Below are 25598 nucleotides of genomic sequence, written 5' to 3' on the forward strand. Positions count from 1 at the left end.
ATTCATTAATAGCCCTTAACCATAATAAAAGAATATTATATAGGAGACCACAAAAACTTAGCTTGTCTGGAACCAAAATATGCTTTTATTCACACACTTTTATTTTGAAAATGCACAACGAGCTTAACGTGTTTTGACAGCGAATCGGAGAAGGTGGGTCTTTAAGCCTTCATTAAGGTGCCTGTTCAAATATAAAGCTGCTCCAAAAATCATCTTCACTGGCCTCCTATTCACCGTCAGAGTTTAGTTTATAAAGTTAGTTTTCACCAGCTCTGGGCTTAAGGTCAGTGACGGGGGCACAACAGATAGCAATGACAGATAATTACAGTTATGAAAGTGGCTTGTATAGAACTGTTAGGGAAACACATACGGAGAGTTAGATAATGTTAATATTAGCTGTGTTTAGGTTGTGAGAAAGCGCTCTAAACATGCAGCAAGTTAAAGTTAGTCTCTGGCATTGTCCAAAACTGCACACTGCTGCTCTGAATAGCATGAAAATACATATATGCTTTCTGTAGTGTAGTATGTAAAGTTCCATAGTGTGTTGTTTGGGACACAGCATCTCTAATGTTAATGTTAATTAAATGCTTTTCCACATTATAAATGCAGTATTTTACTGCCTACATAGGAATCAGCATATAGCTAATATTTTAAGTATTAGGTGAGCTTTGACAAAATATGTCCCTCACCAATATCAAACTTACTCCTACGCCCTTGCACCTGTCTTTTGTTATTTTTGCCCAGATTGAAAACCTGAAGCACAGTTTAAATATTAGGCCAATTTTCTGTAATTTGGAAATTTTGAACATTGATGTTAATGTTGTATCAGGTGTTATAATGTTAAGCTACTGATTTAGAGATAGAAGTTGATGTTACTCGAATAAATTAGAGAATTGTAAACTTGCATGTGTATTTTACTACCTTTTTTGGGGGCAATATGGGACAGATGGGGCACGGAAATTCCACTTCGTCTGAGATGGGGAATGATAGACAAAGTTTAGGAACACTGCATTATAGGAAGGAAGTAAACATGTGAAATGTATCTTTTTTTCCCCTATATAAATTACCCTATCAACCTCTACATTTGTTACATGTAGCACTTAGCTTTTCAGTTCCCTGAAAAAAGTCTTCTTTACTTGAAAAATTATTATTTATCTCTGACTTCTATTCTGCATCATCAGAAAATCTCTCTGTTTTGGCGGCAGAAGGGGGCCTACACAGTAAATTTTCCCATCATCAAAGTCTGGCTGCACCTTCAGTCGTTGCTCTTCAAAATTGTGCTCTACAGTTGACTGGTCCAAAAATATTAATTTCCAGTTAGGGGATATGCTGGAATGACTCTTTCCCTTGGGAATCAACTCCTACATTATATTCAACTGGATCAAATAGATTTTTTTTAAACAGTACACAAGTTTATAGGTACTACTTACTGCACTAAAGCAATGTTAAAGTATGTCACACTCATCTGTGACATCAACATTTAAATTTTCCAGGCATTTGGTAAAAAGTCTTACTATTCTCATGACAAAATTTGAAGTGTCTCAACTTCATTAATACACTTCTGTCTGTACTGTTCCCTGAACAACAAACGTTTCCTGAAGCTTTAAATAAATCTAGTCATACACAAGGTGTAAAATATCCTAGGCCAATCCATTAGAGCTCCACATAGGGCCCACACCATTCTCTTTTTATCGACAGCCACAGTTTCTATTGTTCCAATCTTAAAGCTATACCCTAAGGTTGTTGTAGCTGTTTATGATCTGTTCAGCAACCAGCTACCCTTAACATCTATGGGTACTCATTGAGCACATCATATGAGTACCCAAACCACCCAACTGCATCACTAGCTCTTCACAGGGGTCATAAGGTAGGCATTTCCCCTCATCAGTGTTTCACTGAATTAAGCCCACGACACCTCCAGAAGGCTCCAGTGAAGTCTGGCGTCCCAGAGCCACCCCACTCCAAGCTAAATTTACAATACCTACCTTACACTTAAGTATAAACAACCGTAAATCCACACTGGCCTCTTTGGTGATTAAGGCTGTACCAAGCCCCACTGGCACCATTAATGCATGCTCAGTACCACCAGTTCCATTTGATCTTTACATGCTACATCACCAACCACCAAAACATCACCTCTACAGTGCATTTCCCCAACTAACTTTCTGTAGTACCTTAATGAGCTCTATTTCCTTTACCCCTACTCGCCTCCACTGCTTTCTAAGAGCGCTTCACTTGTGTATTAGTATATGTATTTCTTCTTGCCATCTTGACTTCACTATATCTTGTCCCCTTTGCTTTTCCTGCAACCTATCAAACCTTGCCATTCCATATTCATAAATAACGTTACCTAATATATTCAATTTATTCTCTGCTGATTCCTTCAAACTAGTGATGTGTCGGTCATGAACGAACCGGTTCAAAGAGCCATTTCCAGCAATAATCTGTCTCGTCTTGTCCCACTTGAAACAATGACATGTTTAAGTTATATGTTAGGGATACAATAACTTTAATGTAGTAGTTCAAGATGGATTTGAATATTACAACATATAATAACTATAAATATATCTTTAGTTCACTGAAGGAATGTCAACATGTCTTTTAAACAGATACACATTTATAAATTAATTCATCACTAAATACTCCACGTAATTTTTCCTCCAGAACTGTTGGACAGAATACATCTATTTCCTATTACCCACCTCTAGGATGAGGAGTTGGGGGGGCACATGTAAGCCTGATTTACAGGCCTTTTTTTAAGTAGGGAATGGGTAGAAGGGATTGGATGCAGAAATGATCAATCAAGGTCTATATAAGTGAAAAAAGCTACTCATTATGCAACCAGTACATTAATATAAATAAAGAGCAATGTTAATTACTCTCTGGTGGGTGGGGGACACTGGGTCTGAGGAGCAATACACTGCAATGGCAGCAGATGCTTCAAAGCCAGTGGGTCTCGGTGTGAGGGCCTCTGTGTTGAGGTAGCAGGATGGACAGATGAGTTCCCAGACTGAGGGGATTCTGGGGGTCCAGGGACAAGCCCAGCCCTTGGGGAGAAATGGTTCTCTATAGAACCCTAGTTCAAACAAAGGATTAAAAAAAAAAGTACAACTGGCACTTTAACTGTACCATTTGTGTGTGTAAAAAGATGTTATGTTTTATATATATATATATATATATGTATATATATATATATATATAACTTTTCTAACATACTTAATATCTTTTTTCTAATAATAAATTTTGGCACAAAAGAATAGTAGTGTGCCATTATTAGTTTTTTTTTTTTTTTTTTTTTTTTTTTGCATGTCTGGTGCATATATCAAAGACTTTGTACAGAATATGGGGAACGTATTAGAGGCCTATCCACCTCCATGATCGATAACAACATTGTGCATGCATATGAATGGATTCTGTTAAATAAATGAGTGACGGTTGATTATGTGGCAAATCATTTGCAAGCCAGCCATGGCCCTGCCTGTGTGATAATCCTTGTCAGTCAAACAGCTCCAGCCACTCTGGGTGATTGTCTGTGTGGAGTTTCGTGTGTTCTCCCCGTGTCTACATGGGTTTCCTCTGGGTGCTCAGATTTCCTCTCACAGTCTAAAAACACATGTTGGCAGGTGAATTGGCAACTTTCAAAAAGTGTCATTGATTGTTTGAGTGAGTGTTGCCCTGAGAAGGACTGGCACCCCCTCCAGGTTGTGTTCCTGCCTTGGGCCCAGTAATTCCGGGTAGGCTCCGGACCCACCGTGACCTGAACGGGAACTGAATACGGTAATATAATAAGGTAGTAGTACAGGACTCACAGCAATACATTATTTGCAAAATACATGGACAGACTCTGCTTTGCTGCTGTTCAGATACACTCCTCGTGCCTCTCGTTCCTTAATCCAGTTTCAGAAAGCTGGCAGCCATAAGGAAAAAGCATATAGAGACCTCTGATCATTTGTGAATTCAGCCATTTGAGCAGCACCTCTGGCATACATAAAGTCTGAGCTTGGCATTGTTAGAGTGAACGTAATAATAAATGAATAAATATCTGTGTGGGGGTGTGGAGGCACTCCAACACATTACAAAAGTACTGAAAAGGAGCTCCATCACACCAGAGAGCTGTGTACTCCCCTAGCTGTCAGGAACGCGGGGCGGACTGACGGAGCGGACGCTTTCGCTAAAACACAGATAACCTTTAATAACAAATAATAACAAAACAAAGAGACTATTAACAAAAGACAAGAAACGGGGATCCAGGCAGGATAAACGGGACACGGGGAGTTAAACAGGACTAACGGGACAGACAGACTAAAGAACGAAACGACAGAGGAAATACAGCGACAAAGTGGAGACTAATAACGGAGAGACTAAATAACTCGACAAACTTGACAAAGAACGAGAGAACACGACAGACTTGACATGATACAGGGAACAATGACCAACAAACAGGAAGTGTAGGAAGGGGACTTAAATACAAGACACTGACGAGACGCACCTGAGACAGATAACGAGAAGGACGGGTTAACAGATGACAGACGAGGAGGCGGGACAAAGGCGGAGACTAGAACATAAACAAAACAGAGCCATGTGCAAATAAAGCACATGGCGGGGACAACAGACTGACAGGACGAAGGCGTGACAGATGCCCCCCCGCAACTCCCGGGTGCGTACTCCTAAACCCCCCAGGAGCTGGCACAGGAGAGGGCACGGAAAACAAGACAGGACAACAAACCAACGGGTGACAGGACTCAGGACAGGACGGGAACAGACACAGGAGCTGGGGACACGACAGGACCGAATATACGAGACGGGACATGGGACATGACAGGAGACTGACAAAGGGGGGCAACAAGAGACGAGAACGGACTGGACAGGACAGGAGTGGACACATGGGAATTGACGGGAGACTGGACTGGAGACAAGACAGGGGACTGAACGTGGGACGGATACGGAGACTGGACACCTTTGGGGACAGAAGACTGGACATGGACAGGTGACAGAACAGGGGACTGGAATGGAGACGGGACTGATGACAGGACTGGGTGCTGGGAATAGACGGGAGCAGAGACTGGTGACGAGACAGGGGACAAGACACTGGACAGGATAGGAACATTAGACTGGACAGGGGTATGTGACTGGACAGAAGACAGGACAGGTGACATGACACTAGACGGATACGGAGACTGGACATGACTAACAGGGGACTGGACATGAGACAGGACAGGGGGTTGAAACGGGAACTGGACAGGGCTGACAGGGGACTGGACAGGAGACAAGACAGAGGGTTGAAACGGGGACTGGACAGGAGACGAGACTTGAGACTGGACAGGGGTTTGAGACAGAGACTGGACTGGAGACAAGACGGGTGACTGGACATTGGACAGATACGGAGACTGGACATGACTAACAGGGGACTGAACATGAGACAAGACAGGGGTTTGAAACAGAGACTGAACAGGGCTGACAGGGGACTGGACATGAGGCAGGACAGAGGGTTGAAACGTAGACTGGACAGGGCTGACAGGGGACTGGACATCACGGAGACTGGAGCAGCGGGTGCCGCCATCACGGATACTGGAGCGGCGGGTGCCGCCATCACGGATACTGGAGCGGCGGGTGCCGCCATCATGGATACTGGAGCGGCGGGTGCCGCCATCATGGAGACAGGAGGCCCTGCAGCGACGTCCATGGAGGCAGGGGAACCTGCGACGTCGTCCACAGAGGCAGGGGAACCTGCGATGTCGTCCACGGAGGCAGGGGAACCTGCGACGACGTCCACGGAGGCAGGGGGACCTGCGACGACGCCCAAGGAGGCAGGGGGACCTGCGACGACGTCCAAGGAGGCAGGGGGACCTGCGACGACGTCCAAGGAGGCTGAAGAACGTGCGACGACGTCCAAGGAGGCTGAAGAACGTGCGACGACGTCCACGGAGGCAGATGAATCTGCGACGCCGTCCACGGAGACTGGAGAACATGCGGCGACGTCCACGGAGGCAGATGAATCTGCGACGTCGTCCACGTAGACTGGAGAACGTGCGACGACGTCCACGGAGGCAGATGAATCTGCGACGTCGTCCACGTAGACTGGAGAACGTGCGACGACGTCCACTGGGGCAGATGAATCTGCGACATCGTCCACGGAGACTGGAGAACATGCGACGACGTTCAAGGAGGCAGATGAATCTGCGACGTCGTCCATGAAGACAGGAGAGGCGCGCGCCGTGCTCTCGAGGACAGGCGCGGCTGTAGGCACCGCGTTTACAAGGACAGGAGTTCGTGCTGCTCGCCGGGCTCGCGCTGGAGCTGTAAAGGGTTTAGGGGGTTTCACAGGCGCACCCATTAGATCCCCTCGAGGTGCGCCCCTGTTAGCCTCAGACCTCAGAGCTACGGAGGTGAGGCTAACAGCCCCTACCCTTAACGCCCCCCCAAAAATTTCCCCGGACCTGAGGGGGTAATCCTCCAGCGAGGGGGGGACTCCAGCACGCTTCTTCCGCCGACTCTTTTGACTCCCGCTGGCGCAACTACTCGATTCACGAGTCGACTCCTCCGGTATATGAATCGGAACAGCGCCAGGAATGGAGCTGGCGACTCCATTCCGAGGCCGCTTTCAAAGCCTCCCCCACAAGATCTTTGGGGCCTGTGCGGAATGGAGTCCGGCGAACGGCACACCCCTTAAGGTAATGCCTTTGTGCTAGCTGCGTCCATGTAGGGGTTGGTCATTCTGTCAGGAACGCGGGGCGGACTGACGGAGCGGACGCATTCGCTAAAACACAGATAACCTTTAATAACAAATAATAACAAAACAAAGAGACTATTAACAAAAGACAAGAAACGGGGATCCAGGCAGGATAAACGGGACACGGGGAGTTAAACAGGACTAACGGGACAGACAGACTAAAGAACGAAACGACAGAGGAAATACAGCGACAAAGTGGAGACTAATAACGGAGAGACTAAATAACTCGACAAACTTGACAAAGAACGAGAGAACACGACAGACTTGACATGATACAGGGAACAATGACCAACAAACAGGAAGTGTAGGAAGGGGACTTAAATACAAGACACTGACGAGACGCACCTGAGACAGATAACGAGAAGGACGGGTTAACAGATGACAGACGAGGAGGCGGGACAAAGGCGGAGACTAGAACATAAACAAAACAGAGCCATGTGCAAATAAAGCACATGGCAGGGACAACAGACTGACAGGACGAAGGCGTGACACTAGCCTACACTTGACATTGAGCATAGTGATGTACAGTCATGTGCTGCGGTCCAGATCTCCACATTGTCAGAAATGAGTATAGATTACAGCGGCTGAATTAAAATATTAGTGGGATAATAACTGACTGTTAGTGATAACATTCATGAGTTGTTTTGAGAGTGTGTACTTTCCCTCATTTCACCTGTTTTTTATTTATGTTTCCTATTGTTTCAGTTTGAATAAGCACCTCATTCTTAGTTGATATCAACAAGATAAGTAATGCATAGACCACCAGTCTAAAAATAGTTGGTGGAACCTTTACTCGTAACTATACACCTTTGTGAAAACATGAGATCTGTAAAACCACTTAATTTTGCACACATAAACTGAATGTGATACACGCTAAACAACGCAATATCAACAATACCTACACAACATATAATAACTATAAATGTATCTGTGAATGTAATAATGAAACCTACTTTGCATACATAGACCCAATTATGATGTATTTAGGACGAATTGAGCCAAGGTGCAAAATAATAAATATAGCACATTTCTGAACCCCTGCACTGCATACAGAGAAGAGAGCAATTTGATATTTATTATTATTATTATTACTTTGTGTGTGTGTGTGTGTGTTGCAAAGGTGGGGTTTGTGTTATAGATTTGAACTTTTCCTCAAATATTAATAAATTGTTATAAGTGACTCATAGAAGTTTTTTGTACAGATAGACTGTGGAGAGCATTGGCATAATAATGGGGCAGCAGTGGCAAAAGCTGGACCCACATTTTGGTGGGGGGCATGGACAGATTAAAATGCATTTTTTGGGGGCAGCACTGTATGAGTGCATATCAGGATCATTATGATGTTAAATTGTGGTTATTGTGTAATAGTTGTACATTTAATATTCAAACATTGATTTACCCTCACTGGTTTTATCTAAATATTATTTCGATATGGCTGTAATTGGATTGCTATCCGGAAAGGGTAATCCCGTATAGCAGTTCTGTGGCTTCTTTTCTCCTGGTAGCACAAACCTCCAGGAAGAACTCAAATGCAGATAAGGACACTATGCAAACAGTGGGATTTGAATAGGGCATGCTAGTGTGAGAGCAGTGTTAGTACCACTGTACAATGCAGGTTCTAGATGTGCTTTTGACTGGAGAAGATCTAATCCCTGAAGAGGAGACAGAGGTCAAAAAATAAAAATTTTAGAAACAAAATCAAAAAGAATCTTAAAAGAGAAAGAAACTAGCACAAAAGGTGATAAAGAAAGAGTCCAAAAAGAACAATAAAAAGAGCTGAAAATTAAACTTTTTTTTTGGAAAAAGAAAATGAAAAATCAGTGGAACAAAAGTTCTAACAGAGAAATACTCTCCAAAAAAGGGAGAATAGAATACAAATATATGGTGAATTTCACCCACAAGATAGAAAGCACAAACCAAGACCCAAAGACTCCTTTTGAGAAAAATACCCAATTACTGGCATGGTCTGGTTATAAAGGGTCAGCACCAGCTGTTTTTACTTGGACTGATTACTAGGTGGCCTGGAGCATAGTCTCCCTCTGGATTTGGGATGACCACGGAGCAGGCGGTCCCTTACAAGGATTTGTGAGGAGTTTAGAATCAATTCTCCCTTCTAATTATTCATTCATTCATTATCTGTAACTGCTTATCCAGTTCTTGGTCCAGAACCTATCTGGAATCATTGGGTGCAAGACAGGAATATACCCTGGAGGGGGCTTCACAGAGCAACAAACACTTTTACTCACAGTCATAGTCATCACACTGTAGACTTGAAATAACATGTTCTGGGACATATTTAACATAAATACTGATCTGTACAAATTTCAGTTCCTATTTAAGGATTTAAATAAAAGGAACTGAGAACTATTAGCAATCTGAAATTGCACTCGAGTTTGCTTGAGGACAAGTAATTAAATCTAGTAAATTTAGTTGTTTAACAATGTTTTTGGAATCAGGCTTTAATTCTTCATGATTGGAATGTACATTGCCTCTCATGCTGAGCGGTGCATGAAAACTGACACCGTGGAGAGGCTTTGAGATCTTCCAAGAAAAGGGCTTTCACAACAGGCACTATTTTTATTTTTTTTTTCAGGGAATTTGTCCATTCTCTCTTGGTGAATGTGTGAACATTATCAGCATTATCTGTACAATATCTGTTAAGAGAATGATACCAACAGCAAAACCCAGCATTGCAAAAGGTTTCTTGAAAGCGGATGGGCACAGTTCAGTAGAATTACCTTTACATGTTAGACACTGATGGAGTTTAGGAAAGGATGACAAGTGTTAAGGTGATGTATTATTATTATGGTCTTTTCTTTAGTGACTGGCATAACATTTGTTGTTACGGATATTATGGGATTGTTGTAAGTGAGTATAAAATGTAAAATGCGACCGAATTGAAAATTTGCTGTACACTTAAGGTACTTGGATGGTGAGTATTTTGTGGATCATATGTTGACTATGTGGGCTATGTTGACATCAGAATGATGATTAAAATATACATATATGGGGTTTAATTGCATCAGTTCAGCCTAAGATGTTAAGTTTTGAAGAGAAATAGCTGATGGTAGCTGACAGCTATGCTAAGCACCTTTCAAGTGAATGAACTGAGATTAGCAGAAGCTAAGTTAGTTCTAAACAGTTGATAAAGCCCTGTATTTCAGTATTGTGATGAGGTCAGTGAATTGGACCCATCACCAAGACTGGAATATACATTAAGGAATGTATGCCGGTATTATTACTTACCTTGTGTTTCAGTTCCTGTTCCTAGGGGAATGGCAGCGAATTTCCTATCTCTCTTTATGCTAGCCGAAGATGAGGTATAGAGAGGGGGAGGGAAGAGCTGGATTTGGGAACCTGTGAAAGGGAAAAAGCAAATGAGTAAAAATACTAATAAACTATGTACATAGATAAATACTTACCAGTGAAGCAGGAATAAGATGTGCTGGGGATATCAGTTATTGCTTATACTGTAGAGAATAAATATCTTCCTGTGAGTAACTTTCTTACCCCTTTGCCAGTGTTGGGTTAGTCCAATTAAGAGAGGGGTGTGGATATGTTCCTAAAAGGAGGGGGATTTGGCTGCGGTAGCCAGGTGAAGGTAGAAGGAACTGCAGTATGGACAAATTATGTCTGTTTAGTTCTAACGCATTTTATTTTATTTTATTTTATTTATTTGTACCTCTCTTATTGTGATGTCATCACATGTGCTATGTTTGAATAAATTCTCATGGAAAGAGTTATTTTGAGTCCTGCCTGCTCCTTGCTGAGTGAACCCAAATTTCTTCAGCCGTACCCTCCACACTACAATTTTAACATCCATTCCACAAATGGTGGCAGTGAAAGCAGTCTAGTAGTGCTGAACTTCACAAGTGATAGAAACTCAAGAAGACGCAGCCTTCATCGCCATTGACCTGTGAGAGAGTGGAGGCCGTCGACAGTATCGCCTACCAATTTCAGCAAGACAAACTCAGCAACAGTAAGGATGGCTCCCAAAAAAGCTCACACAAAGTCAAGTGTACAACAGAGAGATTCACCAGATGAAGAACATAACACACAGAGCCGGCCAGAAGTAGAAGCGTCAAGCAGCTCTCCCGGAGAAATAGAGCAAGTCAGTGGTTTGCTCCGGAGCTTCATTAGAGAGCAGCGAGAAAAAGATGAACTCCTATGAAAAGAAGCGGTTAAACAAGAGCAAAGGTGGCACGCTTTACAGCACCAGTTTAACCTGCTACAAGGAGAAGTTCAGAGGATGCACCAGGAAGGGTTCCGTAAGAGTAATGAAGGAGATGAAGCGGGTACAGCTACACAGCCCCAGATCCTGTGACGCTCCCAAACGGCGTTAGTAGCACAAGAGACTTACACGGAATGGCAACAACAACAGCAGCAGGGCATGAATTCTATCTGGCCGACACCGAGAATGCCCATGCTTAAAGAAACAGATGACGTTGAACATTACCTGACCATGTTCGAAAGGATGGCGCAAGCAGCCAGATGGCCTGTGGAAAATTGGGCTTTACACCTTGTTCCACTCCTTGACGGTAAGGCTAGAGCAGCTTATGTGGCTATGGATGGAGATGCCATCGGCGACTACGGTAAAATTAAAAACGCCATCTTTAAAAAGTATGAAATCTACAAAGAAACTTATAGACAATGCTTCAGAGACACCACAGTTCTTGAAGATGAGACACCAAAAGAGCTCTACACAAGGTTGAAATCACTATATGAGAGATGCATGACATCACGGGAAAAGACAAAAGAAGTAATAGGAGACACCATCATATTAGAACAGTACCTGAGCATGGTAAAACCTGAACTGAGAACTTGGATCATCGAACGCGGGCCGATAACAGCTAAGCAAGCAGTGGAATTAGCGGAAGCATTCACCGCCGCACGGCAAGCATATGCAGAGTTCAGGATTGGCGCCAGCGGCTTCAACAAACCAAGCCAACAGCGGGAGCTGTCTTTGGATGGATTATGCAGTGGTCTGAAGCCGCAATTTAATAAAAAAGCCACACGGGGCGCTGGCCTAACACTAATTGGAGAGTAGGAAAGGAACAAAGAAATAGTAAAAATCACCCAGAGAACACATGGAAATGTTTTAATTGTAATTAAACTGGCCATAAAATAAACGCATGCCCAAAATTGCAAAATAGTGCTAGTCAACTGTGTTACATACCAAAGAAGGAGAGAAGCTTCGAACCAGTTGATAATACTAATGATAATCAGATTACAGTTAAAATTGGTAATAAAATAGTTAAAGCTCTCATTGACACAGGAGCCAGTCAAACCCTAGTTTCAGAAAAAATTGTGTTAAAGTCTCAGAGAAAGCATGAGTCAAAACTTAGGGTTAAATGCATACATGGTGAAGAGCAAATCTACCCCACAGCCGAAGTTAACATTGAAATAAATGGACAGGGGTACTTATTAAATGTTGGCATACTGCAGAAAACACCTTATGCAGTTATACTAGGTAGAGACGTGCCTATACGTATTGATTTATTAGCAGAAAAACTGAAAAAAGCGGAGGTAATGGTAGCTACTAGATCTCAAAATAAGCAAAAAGAAATAGAGGAGCGAAAGGCTTTGCTTGAAACATTACCTTATGGCAACAAGGGAAAGGTCAGGAAACCACGCAGAATAAAACGACAAGAGAAAGTTAAAGGAACTGCCTTAACAGAACAAGTAAAAATCCCTGAAGACAATACTGATCAAATACCGGGTAACATAACTGAGTTACAAGCACAGGATGAATCTCTTAAACCCCTGTTTTTAAAGAGTAGTAATGAGAACATTGTAAACGGAAGAGAGAACCAGTTCATTATAAAAGATAACATTTTATACAGGATCAAAAACAATATCAATCAGTTAGTGCTACCAACTAGCTTAAGGTAAGAAGTACTTAAATTAGCACATTCAGAGCCTTGGGCAGGACACCTGGGTCAGGCTAAGACACTGAGCAGAATAGCTGGCAGGTTTTACTGGCCTAGATTATATCTCGATGTAGTCGAATATTGTAGAACGTGTCCTGAATGTCAATTAACATCACCTCAGAAAAACTTGGATAAAGACCCTATGATAAATATGCCTATTGTTGATGTACCATTTTCATGGATTACCATGGATGTGGTAGGGCCCCTACCAAGAAGTCGTGTAGGCAATCGCTACATCCTGGTAATTTGTGATTATGCAGCACGGTATCCAGAGGCTTTTGCACTCCGCAAGGTTAAAACACGCCAAGTGGTTACCGCATTGATCCAACTAATCTCAAGATTAGGGATACCAAAAGAAGTATTGACAGACCAGGGAACAAATTTTACATCAAAACAACTAGGGCAGGTCTTTTCTTTACTGGGTATAAGAGGTATATCCATATCCATACCATCCTCAGACTGACGGGTTAGTTGAACGCTTCAATAAGACATTGAAGAGTATGCTCAGAAAGTTTGTCTCGGAGACTGGTTCTGATTGGGACACATGGCTGCCATACTTACTCTTTGCCTATAGAGAAGTACCTCAAGCATCTACATGCTTTTCCCCATTTCAGCTCCTGTATGGCAGGGAAGTGAGAGGCCCACTAGACGTCATGCGAGAAGCCTGGGAAGGGGGATCAAAAAATGAATGTACTGTCACATGTGCTCAAAATGAGAGACAAAATGTCCAGGTTGACAGAGTTGGTCAGAGACAACATGGAAAGAGCCCAATCACGCCAAAAAGAGTGGTATGACAAGGTGGCAAAGAACAGAGCACTGACACCGGGAGAGAAAGCACTGGTTCTTTTGCCCACATCAGACACTGGGCTGCTGGCAAAATGGCCATGATTGGTGATTAGGAAAATCAACAAAACCTCATACGAGTTGTCGCTACCTGACAGGAAGAAGCAGCAACAAGTCTTTCACATCAATATGCGGCGACGATGGAAGGAGCCGAAAGCAAACACCACAGAGCAACTCTGGGTATGTGCAGTCGGAGAAGAGGAGGAGGGCACGGAACAATATTTCCCGGGTACAAGTGGAGCTAGTATGCCGTTCAATTTGTCACACCTCAGTGCAAAGCAGCAAAAGGAGCTGAGGAAAGTCATCCCACCAAAACTCTTCAGTGAGGAGCCAGGCAAAACGAGTATTATCCAGCATGACATCCGTCTCCTGAAATCGGATCCAATCAGGCAGACGAACTGTAGAGTACCTGCAAGCTTGATTCCAGACCTGAAGAAAGAGGTGAAGATGATGTTGAAACTGGGGGTTACGCTTTTGCATAGACTTCTCCAAATTGAATTCTGTCTCTGCGTTTGAACCCTACCCCATGCCAAGAGCAGATGAGCTGATAGAGAGGCTGGGTAAGGCTCGGTATCTGACAACCTTGGACTTATGCAAAGGTTACTGGCAAGTACCACTGACTCCATCAGACAGCATTCCGTGTACCCTCGGGGCTATATCATTCTACCTTACCATTTTACCCTTTGGATTACATGGTGTAATTTATTTTATTTTATTTTTATTTCTTTATGGGTACCTCTCTTAATGTGATGTCATCACGTGTGCTACGTTTGAATAAATTCTCACGGAAAGAGTTATTTTGAGTCCTGCCTGCTCCTTGCTGAGTGAACCCACATTTCTTCAGCCATACCCTCCACACTACAATTTTAACATCCATTCCACAAGTATTTACTGGTTTTAATTGTTATAGTTTTTCTCATGTGAATATGGGTAGTATGTACAGTTTAACATGTTAAGAATCTATGCCAACAAATAAATGTATATTTTCTTCACCTAGAATTGATGGATGCGGCAGAAGTTGTTGTTTAGTGAACGAGGCATTGTTTACCAGCTTGGAACCAAAGTAAGAACCAAAATGTAGTGTTTTTTCAGTATGTTACCCTAATAATGTAGGGACCTAGGATGTTTAACTTTCACTCAGAAAATCAGTGTTTAATATCATGATATAAAACCTTACATTAAAATCAAATATTACATTTATATAAATGTATATATATTATTAATTTAAATAATTAAACTTAAAACTTAAAAGGTAATACACTTTTTAATAACTGAATGTAAAATATGTTTAAATTTCTTCCTCTTAAAAAGTCTCTGATAAATTCACAGCTCTGAGGTAATTGCTACTGTAGTACCCTATATTTTTATGACAAAACTTGTAACCATACTGCATATAGGCTGCAGTAGGCAAATGCAGTACACACTAATGCAGTTTGGCTGTATTTGGAATGACATACTACTATACTGCAGTGTGGCTTTCTCAACTTCTGCTAAAAGCAACTAAAAGACCAGAGGTGGGGTTGAGACTGAAGGGAAGGATCATCTGCTGGCAAAACCTCAGATATAAACCACATAAAAATGTGGTTTAACTGAGTCACAACTACATGTTCCTACAGGCTGGAGATGAGCAAGTAGGCGGGATATACAGGCTGGAGAGCAGCGTGTGGGTGTGGCATACACAGGAAATGTGTGTATAATGGCAAGTTGGAGGTTATGGTTTAGGGTTAGGTTGTCCCTCCCACTTGGAGGTGTTTCTGGCCTGCAGAAATACCCTTCTCCACTGAGTGGCCTGGAAGAATTTGTTCAGATTTTTTCCCACATAACTTGTGGAAGTTGAAATCCTTTTCTAGGTTCCTATTTCTAAAACATTACATAGTCACATAATTATATCATCACTTCCCACTGGAGAAGGGGCAGCTTTAAAGACCTCTCGTATACATCCATTTCCACATTTCTGCAGCACACAGCGTATGACCAGTTTGTAGATATTTACTCATCTAAAATTTTCTTCTGATATGAAAGTTCTTAATTAGGATTTTGTTGACAGGTCCCTGTGTTGCTGAAGTGACAAGCTGTACTTTCACCCTTTCATTAGATATTGGCACACTGATGTAAGGATTTAAATGGCATTTAGTGGAATGTCCAGTGGGAAATGTTATGCTGGAGTTGACAGGGACACCCACAGAGTGAATAACTGCTCACTAGTGTGTGTTTACTGCCACAAGCAATTTCCCTAAGATAAAACTGTTAATAAGGCACATTTCCACAAATCAGACTGAGCTGGAGCACAAGGTACAGTGCACTGCATAAAATACCTCATTGTTAAAGTGCACTGTCTGAAAAGTCTTTGTTCATTCCATGCTAGTTTCCAGATACCAAAGTAGCAAATGCAGTAAAGTGTAAATATGTAAATGAGTGAACAATTCTGAACACAGCCCATGTAAGTTCATGACTTCAAGTCTCCTTTCCTTACTTTACCCCATAGAGGCAGCCAATTACATTTGTGTGAAGTTTTTCGTGCCAGGCACAGCCAGAGGTTGGTCAGGCCTGTTTTGTGACATGTACCATATGGGCATTTAAAGAGGGATTGTGTGTTTGAAGGAAAAAAAAAAAAGTTGGTACGTGGCTGGAATTTAATGTGTCTAAGTTGGTATTAACTGTTTGCATTAAACTCATTTGTAACTCAAATTGCTTAGTTTTGTAGCACTTTCAGTCTTTATTTTCATGCACTTAGTGAACCTGAATAATCGGAAACACCAAAAATAAGTAAATGTTAATCACACATGGAGCATGAATAAAGCAAGCTCTCCATCTCTAATTTTGAACGTTTGGAGGTCTCCCTATGCTGTTTTTCTGCTGTGAGCGGAGTGGAAGCTTAGCATATGTCTGACATTGGGGCTTTGTTAACATATTAGACTGATTTCCAGTGCACAAACAGACTGGAGAGCAGCAAATGTTAAAGAATCTTCTGAATTATATTAAAAGTATGTTTTGATTACAATCATGGAAGTTGCCTTTTAATGCATAATGTGCTCACTCTACCCAGCAAGTGTACACAATGGAGGATAGGAATGAATGTATGTATGAGTTGAAAACAGTGAGACAAATCCAGAATTACATCGTGTTTGTTGTGGTCAGTGAATGGCACGTAGTTCAAAATTTGGCCGTTTAGTCTTTAAGGTGTTATTCATTTCGACAAATCTAGAATTAAGTAGGTTATAGCCTCAAAATATGATACCTCCATGACAGTGCTGTAACTGTTTAAAATGGCTGACTGGAAGCATTCAGCTTCATGATAATGTTTTGTGCAGTTATTTTTTTAGTCCTCACTAAAATATACCATGTCCTACATCCTACAACACACTGACAAGCCTAAATCAACGCAGTGAAGGCCTTGATTTTGTTACAGTGACTTTATACATTCTGGGGATGAATTTATGGAAGATTTTGGAGGCTCTTAGTGTCTATTAGTTAGCTTCTTATTCCCAGAGCTAAAAGAGTACAGACAGCAAACTTGTTTTACTCCATCAAAACCAGATACCCTACCCAGTAATACCCCTCATGTCAGAAGAAATGTTGCATGAGTAGTTGTCTAAAAACATTTGGTCATTCCATATATTAGCGGAGTTAGATTCCTCTCTGAATTTTGGGCCCACTACAGATAAAACAGCGCCATCTCGTGTTAAATGCTATGAATGCACTTGAGTTATTCATTAGTAAATCCGTGTTTAATATAGGTTAAAATAGGTTTAAATGAGTAATATCATCATCATCATCATCTCAAAACATTGCAGTGTGTAGTTTACAGATCTTTATTCCTAACTTTATAATACTTCCATTGTATTTATTTCAGTTCCAGTGTTTCACTATGTACTTCTGCAAATCCCTTGGGATCAGTACATCCTTAGTTTATTCTTAAAACACATGAGCCTGTTGTGTGCAAAGTGCTGGTGACCCTGGTTAAATAACATTGCAAAATTAAGTAAATATAAATACACTTTTAAAGAGCACATAATGCATGATTACTTAATTTTGCTGAATATTTGGCAACTTTAATAATGGTTTCATTTTTGCAGTATGTTAAACTTGGTGCAGAAAGAACTGTGCACACATGCTGGCAGGAAAATTTAAATACTGAAGTGTGTCCCCTGTAAAAGGACATCTTCTTAACTCATCTCATCTTTACAGATTCAGATCCATGGGAAAATACCTTTTTAAACTATAGTTTAAGTCAGTAAAATTCCATTTAAAAAGGAAAATATCATCAAGAGTCCAGAACAGATATGAGAGAGGAAAAGAGACAAAAGAAATGGATGGATAGGTGAAATATTTAGGGTTGGTTTTGGTTGTTCTTTTTAGGGTTTTTATTTTTTGTCCTTTAGTTCAATAATAAGGCTTTTACCATAAAATATGCTCAAGTAGTAAAGCTGGAATAATTTTTTTTCTAAAGTTGCTGGGAGCTTGTCTTTGTTTTTTTAAATTTTAGTTCACATCATGCTTGTGCTTCAAGTCTTTAAACAAAGTGGTGAGATTAACTTTGTTCACTGTAACCATCTTTTTTCAGTGTTTACATTTGACACATGTTTAGTGTCATCTTCTCTAAGAAATGGATAGGTGAAATATTTAGGGTCTTCACTGGCAGAAGGGAAAAAAATGTAAGAAGTTACAATGCTTTACAAATTCATCATAAGATTCAGCAGTTTTCAGTAAAAACGTTCTATTGTGATTTTAAAGCTTACTTTATTTGTCCATGAGAGCTCAATCATTTTATTTCATTTTATTTGGGACACAAGACACGGGTAATCATAGCTGTCTGAATGAATCAATAGCCTGTCTCACTCACTTTTTAAATTAAAAAAAAAAAAAAAAAAAACCCGGAAGAATTATTCTGATTTGTTTTTTCCTCCTAATCCAGTTTTGTGTGACAGGTTCATGAAGACTGATGGAACCAGTTCTACCACTGAAATATGGTAGTGTTTGTACAGCTGAAGGTCTCCCAGTGGCCAGAGGTGGCAGTAGAGCACTTGCTGTGGGGGGATAAGTCCTGTTCCAATTGAGCAATTGGCCAATATTTGTGTAGGGACATGTAAAGGCCAAGCCAAGAGCCGCAATACACTGGCATCGACACAGAAAAGCCAGCTCTTTCAAAGCTCATCCACCTATAAAATAGGATTCAATCATTTTCCTTGTGTTGTTCAATTTAAAATATTGAGAGGCCAGACCTTTGATTTCCTTTAAAATGTTATTCCACATAACAGGCCTTTTTTAAAGGTCAAGAATTCTCAAAGAAGGTCTTATAAAGGCTTGGTGAAATCCAGCTTGAGCAAGCAAAAGCTGTGATTAATACTGACCGCTGTTAGGGGCAAGTGCCAGACAGAACCGTTTAGCTCCAGGATTGATTGTGGAAGCATGGGCAGTGTCAAACTGTCTTTTCCTCTCACTCAGATCAGGAGTTCAGATATTTTAATGCCACCCTCAGTCATAAAACCAGGGCATTAATCATTGTCTGCTACTATTCAAGATGTACGCCACATGGCCAAAGGTTTATGGACAACTGCCTATCTGTCTGTATCAGATTTACCTCACTGCAATGGTAAGTTTCAAGCTGAATTACATCATTTTCACTGTATATTTTATGCAAGTTGATGATTTAAATCCTGCCATGTTCGTGTTGCAGTTCTTCCCGTATTCTTGTCCAGAGGCGATGTCTGTGGTATTTTCAAGTGATCTTGTCCTTCTTGCATCTTTGTACAGAGTCCTCCAGTGAGCAGCCTTGTATGAAGCTGTCAGAACATGGATCAACACACGCAAGTCTTAGACCAAGCTTATCTCCCTGAAAAAGTGTTGCAGAGCTCTGTCCAGGTAAGAAGGGAGAAAGTACACCAGGTGTCTCAAGGTCTTGACTTTATGTGACAGATTAGATGCAGTCACATCAATGTACAGGAACATAGAGATGAAAATGGAGCTGAGCCACAAAGCAAAGCTCTCAATTTAACAGTCAGTCCATGTCCCCAAACATTTTTCTACACTGCAGGTTGGGGTTCAGTTCCCCTGCTCAAATGAGTCTGTTTGCAAGATTTCTAACACCGCTTTTGATTAGTTAGTGCTGGATCATATTGTAACGGTGGGATTCACCACAGGAAGTAAGGGGTAGGACTCAGAGCCAGTACAACTAGATCTCAGAGCAGTCAAGACAAAAAGAGAAGAAAAGCTGCCAGAGGAAAACTAGCCACCCCAAGCAGAGAGGGTAAAGGAACAAGATTAAAGGATTTTCTTTTTTTTTCATATTATTTTGTGTATAAATGTGAGTGAGGGAGAAGAGGAACAAAAACCCAGGGAGAAATGTTTAGAAACTCCAAAAGAATAAAGCAAGGGGAAGTGCAAAAGCTCTTAGCCCTTTTACCAATATTACTGGCCGTAACTTTTGACCCACAGTAGCGACAAAGACTGAGCTCTATCCCTTTTGGGCTTAAAAAGTCCTCTGCCCAGGTGTGGGACATTGAGCCTGATTAGCTCTGGGGTTGGAGTAATGTCTCCCTCTGGTGGTCAGAGATGACCCAGCACCAGAGCTAACCATTACAGATATGACTGCACATCAATATCATGATTAATTTAGCATTTTACCTTGATTACGATTATTTAAAAAAGTTTTTCTTTAATTTGTTGCCCGATAGTTCAGTAATGAGGCTTGTACCGTAAATATGCTCAAGCACTAAAGCTGGGGTATTTTTTTCTGAAGTTGCTGGGACTTTGTCTTTTTGTTTTTTTCCAATTTTGTATGTTCATATTTTACATTTCACATATTTCACATAGTTCACATTGTGTTTGTGCTTCAAGTCTGAAACTGGTGAGATTAACTTTGATCACTGTAACTGTCTTTTGTCAGATATTTGACTTCTTTTGTTTAGTATCATCTCCTCTAAAGTTAAAACACAACCCAACAACAGAAAGAATATTTTTCTTTGGTCCAATTACTTGAGTTGTTCGGTCGGCCCATGTGTTTAGGTTCTCCTCCACGTTGCTTCCATGTGGCCGAATGGATGTGGCAGAATCACATGATTACATTGCATTACTTGATTAGCATTGTGGTTTTGAGGGGATGGTACATGAACATAAACTGGGGGAAATATTAACAGAATTAAAATAAAAACAAATATAATTGATAAATGCGATATTACATCAATTAGAAGTTCATTCATTCATTATCTGTAACCGCTTATCCAGTTGAGGGTCGCGGTGGGTCCAGAGCCTACATAGAATCATTGGGCGCAAGGCAGGAATACACCCTGGAGGGGGCGCCAGTCCTTCACAGGGCAACACAGACACACACACACACATTCACTCACACCTATGGACACTTTTGAGTTGCCAATCCCCCTACCAACGTGTGTTTTTGGGCTGTGGGAGGAAACTGGAGCACCCGGAGGAAACCCATGCGACCCTGAACTGGATAAGCGGTTACAGATAATGAATGAATGAATGAATTTCAATTGCCCAGCCCTAAGCCCATCTCTGGGGACTCAGGACACTGTGGGATGGCGTGAGCTTCACAAAACTCACCTTCACTAAAGAGAGGTTGTATATACCTCACTCAAAACACAGGAACGTGGTCAGGGCTCCAGAATGTGCTGCTGGCCTCGTGTGTGCAACCCCCAGAACAAACCTGCGGTCACTGTGTCCTCCAGGGTGATAGCGTGAAATGTCAGGCTACAAAAGGTAATGCAGAAAATTACTCACATATGAAATGTATATATTTCAAGACATATTGCCCACATAGAAAAGCTTTCCTTTCATGTTCTGGAACATTTCAAATGTGACCTATGCTCAAATGTGGGTGATATGGCAGAAGTATTAACACATAATATTTACACAAGGGAAACCATGATTCATGCTGAGATACATTTAAAAATGAATATAACTCACCAACCATGTACGCAAACCAATCACAATATAATCAGTAAACCACTCTGTTGGACCCCACAGAAACAGCTGTTATACTGACACCTAGTGGCTGGTTTAATTAGGAAGCACAAAGCACTTCAGTTTTTCAACTAATGAGTTGTATGTGTTTGTATATATATATATATAAAATAATAAATACATGTATAAATTAATATTATCATAAATAATGATGGCTACTTTTTATGTTAAATATCAAAATGGTTTGTAAAAACAGTTTATTCGTTCAAATAAATAAAAAAAATAAATAAACAAACTCCAAGCAAATTCACGGTTTTGTTCAACTTCAACAACTCCCTTTCTGCAATGGCCTGAGTGGTCACTTGTTAAGAGGATGATATGTCACTGATGTGTGTGTGTGTGTCTGTATGACATGTAATGAGTGCAGCTGAACAAAGCAGAATATTAATTATTTATTCACAAACTGTAATTTTGAACAACAGAACCTCTGAACAGAAATACAATGGCAAAGATGTGGTTACTTGTAGAACAAAAGTGACCTGGGCCCTGTGTGAATCTCTAATGGGTGGCTAATAGTGGTTAGCATGTTTATCTCTCAGCGCTGGGATCTTGGGTTCAAGTCCCATCTGGGTGGAGTTTCTATGCCCTCATATAGACTGTGATTGGACACAACAGCAGTCCACTCTAACTGCTCCAAATCTGCTCACTTCTGCTCACTCAAAAACAAACAGTGTCTCCATAAGGTAGAACAAATTTTGCCTCAGTTCTACAGTAATTGTAGACAAGGACCTTTCAGAGAGCTCTGGTTATTCTCCCATTCATTTCGCTCTGCACAGCATGAAACTTCTGTCATATAAGTTTTGTTACACCAACAAAAAGCAAGTCCAATGCAAACCTGCTGCCTGGATCAGCATTGTCTGTGGTATCTCTGCAGTATGTTGGAACAAACTGTTACAGGACAAAAGAAAATAACACTACTGAACAGAGATGCTTTGTGAACACCACCCCAGGTGTAGAAGCTGGCTTCATAATTTAAACCTGGCTGTAGCACAGAGTAGAGCTGACATTCCAGTTTTCCCTTGAATTTGATCCTTTCTGATAGTCTGCCATGAGTAAGCGTACAGGAACACCAAGTGCTCTGAAGTTTGTTGCTCATCTTAAAAAGCCCTATCAGAGAGAAGGGAACTGGGTTGGGTTTGATATTTAAACAATATTACAGTTTCTAAACGTGTCAGTCATTTCCTACAGTGTGTGTGTGTAGTTGTAAACTAATCTTTTTTTTTTTTTTTTGGTCGTCTCGTCTCATGGAGAATTTGTACATATCTGACTAATTGGTCATTCCTAGGGTTTGTGCATTATGTACTACTATAACTGACACTAGTCAAAATAAGCAGTAGTACACAAGAGGGAATGCTATAAAGTAAGGTGTATGACACTCATAGGCAACAGGAGTGCTGAAAATCTGTACACCATTGCCAATATCTCAAGTCTTCTTTAGCTTCCATTATCACTGTTTATCATAGGGTTTTAAGATAAAGAGAACAGGGGGGAAAATCCCAATTTGTTTGTTTATTAACATTCTGTGTAGTATAATCGTTCCATTCTATAATAGCACATTTCGACCAAATTAACTCTTGGTCCTTGAATGGGTTCTGGTCAGAATTCATATACCTTGGCACTCTCCAGGGTACAATTCCTGCTATGCTCAGGCCCCCATATTCCCACTGTCTGGTAAGTACCAGTGTTTTTGAAAAAGCATTGAATGTGGCGAAGAAATACTTGAACGTCCGTAAGAATAATGCAATATTGGCACTCCTAGAACTTCTCTCAGCTAACAACATTATGAGCTTTCAAAGCTAACTCTGGTTTAATGTGTACTAAACATGCTCATCGATGCTCGTGAAATTCTGGCTACAAAATGTAGTTAAATAAATAAATAAATAAATAAACTTAAAAGTTCTTCTAAACCTAACTTTAAATTACCGAGAATCCAAACTATGTTCCAAATTTTAGAAAGGGCAATGTGCTATCGTTAAAAGATAATGTTTAACCTAACCCTAACTCTAAACATAACACTAACTTTAAACTTTCTTATTGCTATTACTAACACCTAACTCTGAACACTTTATCAAACTTTAACTTTAACACTAAACTTAATGGTAAATCTATGTACCAATTGTTTAGAAACACTATCGCTAAAAGATTACAGTCTGCACCACCAATGGATGGGAGCTCAGTGACTGAGAATTACAAATCATGGAGAGCCAAAACATGGTACACTTTTTAAGAAAATATGTAGTAATATTCTGAGTTTTTTTTTTTTTTTTTCATTTATCAGCTTAAATCAGTTTGGATCCACACGTTCATACTGAAGTTATAAGAAATGTTTCAGGCCTGCTTTCTGAACCAGGCACCAACCAGGACAGAGTTAAAAGTCAAAGAAGCAAAAACAAAAAGTAATTAACTCATCTGAGATCACCTAAAGAGCAAGAAACTTGTCTCCATATGCATTTAAGATAGAAAACAAATTCTTTACTTCATTGACCGCTGTTCAAATCCCTGAGGGTGTTCAGTGCATCTCTGTATCCAGCCATGAACTAATTGGGTAATGAGTCATTGAATCATCCGAATGTGAAGTTCACCTCAGGGGCTGTGAAGGTGACCTGTTGTTCAACTCCTCAACAAGCCACAACAGTGACACTGAGAGGCCTGGTCTTGTTGGAACATGCTACTGCTGACTAGGATCTCTTTTGTCCTGAAAACCACTGTTATAGACACAGTCAGAGCAATTTGAACATTCAATTCCTCTCTGAACTCTGTTACAGCAGCTTTTCAGCAGAAACATGTGCCTTTAAAATAGCAAGGAACTTTTACAGCCTAGCATTTTCCAAACTGAGCTGTTTTAAAGAAATGTACCAAAAGACCTGAGGGCAACTTCATTTCTAATACTCACAGGGTGGTTAACAGCTGAGTTAACTCATCTACATTCACTGAAAGAAAAGGCACAGTACAGGTACATATTGACACCCAAGTTACAAACAGTGTAAATGCACATCAATGGTTTTAAATCCAGTGATGTTCCCTAAAGTTACATTACATTACACAATGTCCAATTAAAAACATGTATTACCATTTATTCTGGATTTTTATTTACATCATTTGAGCACAGCAGTTGTCCTTCACACTGTGTGAAAAATTAATGATAAATGGACCAACAGAAATGTTAAAAGAAATACTTGGAATCAAATCATTTTACATTGACTTCCATTGAAAGTTAAGAAGGTTTTTTCCTTCTCCTGTAAAGTTAATATTTTGGGAGATACAAGTTTTTAATTGGACAGTGGTGATTTGTAAGGTTTCATTATAGAACTACATAAAAACCAGTCCTGGAGATTTAATTGGGCATATGAGATGAACTTTAAAATCTACAATTATTATAGAATCAGAGGTCACAGCCAGAGTGGTGCCACTGTTTGTCAGTGTTCACCAAATTTGAACTCAGTTCACAACTTTGCATGTGAAATTTATTCACACATACAAATTCATGATCAAAAACCCAGAGTGACCACAGGTTTAGAGCTAGGTTTTGGTTTAGATGTTAGTGAAAGTCTTTAGTCCACTCAAAATGGCATTGTTACTAATCTTTTGGAGCTTAGTGTTGGGTTGTATTTAGAGTTAGGTTTAGGGTTCAGTTTAGTGTTATGTACAGGCAGGGCCGTCACTAGAGACTAATGATTAGGGGGCTTAAGCTTTAACCAGGGGGGTCTAGGGCAGCAAATTTCTTTGACGAGGTGCAGATAAAGCAAAGCAACAATGTTACTTACAGTGCAGGTCCCAAATACACTCAAAAACTGAGAATATAGACTGATACAATTTGTTACATTTGTTCTATAGTAGTAGTTCTGTTTAATAACCTAGATATCTGAATGCAATATCTGAATGTGGTTTAGGCCCCCTAAAACAGGTGTAGTGACATCAATGTGTACAGGGGATATTTTTTTCATGAGGGATTGCTAGATATTCACATATAATCCTTACAAAATTTACAAATCCAAAAATATGTAAAATTTCACCTCATGACCAGGCAGAGTGAAATTATGGTTAATATTAGCGAATGGATTAACTGCTGATTTCACGCACTGGGTAAAATTTTGAATGCTAACTTGAATGAATCT

The 25598-nt window shown here is 40.6% G+C and overlaps 1 protein-coding gene across 1 annotated transcript in view; it reads left to right on the top strand.

The window, feature by feature from the left end:
• The first annotated feature begins 13632 nt into the window (after nucleotides 1-13632).
• si:dkey-262k9.2 (uncharacterized) overlaps nucleotides 13633-25598 on the top strand; it is a 57451-nt gene continuing 45485 nt past the window's right edge. Inside the window, exon 1 of the mRNA XM_066682180.1 lies at nucleotides 13633-13944. Within this exon, the coding sequence (XP_066538277.1) occupies nucleotides 13633-13944 (312 nt within the window). The remainder of the gene's footprint in view (nucleotides 13945-25598) is intronic.

The sequence above is a fragment of the Hoplias malabaricus genome, chromosome 1 (genome assembly GCF_029633855.1).
Source record: "Hoplias malabaricus isolate fHopMal1 chromosome 1, fHopMal1.hap1, whole genome shotgun sequence".
In the NCBI taxonomy this organism is placed as follows: Eukaryota; Metazoa; Chordata; class Actinopteri; order Characiformes; family Erythrinidae; genus Hoplias; species Hoplias malabaricus.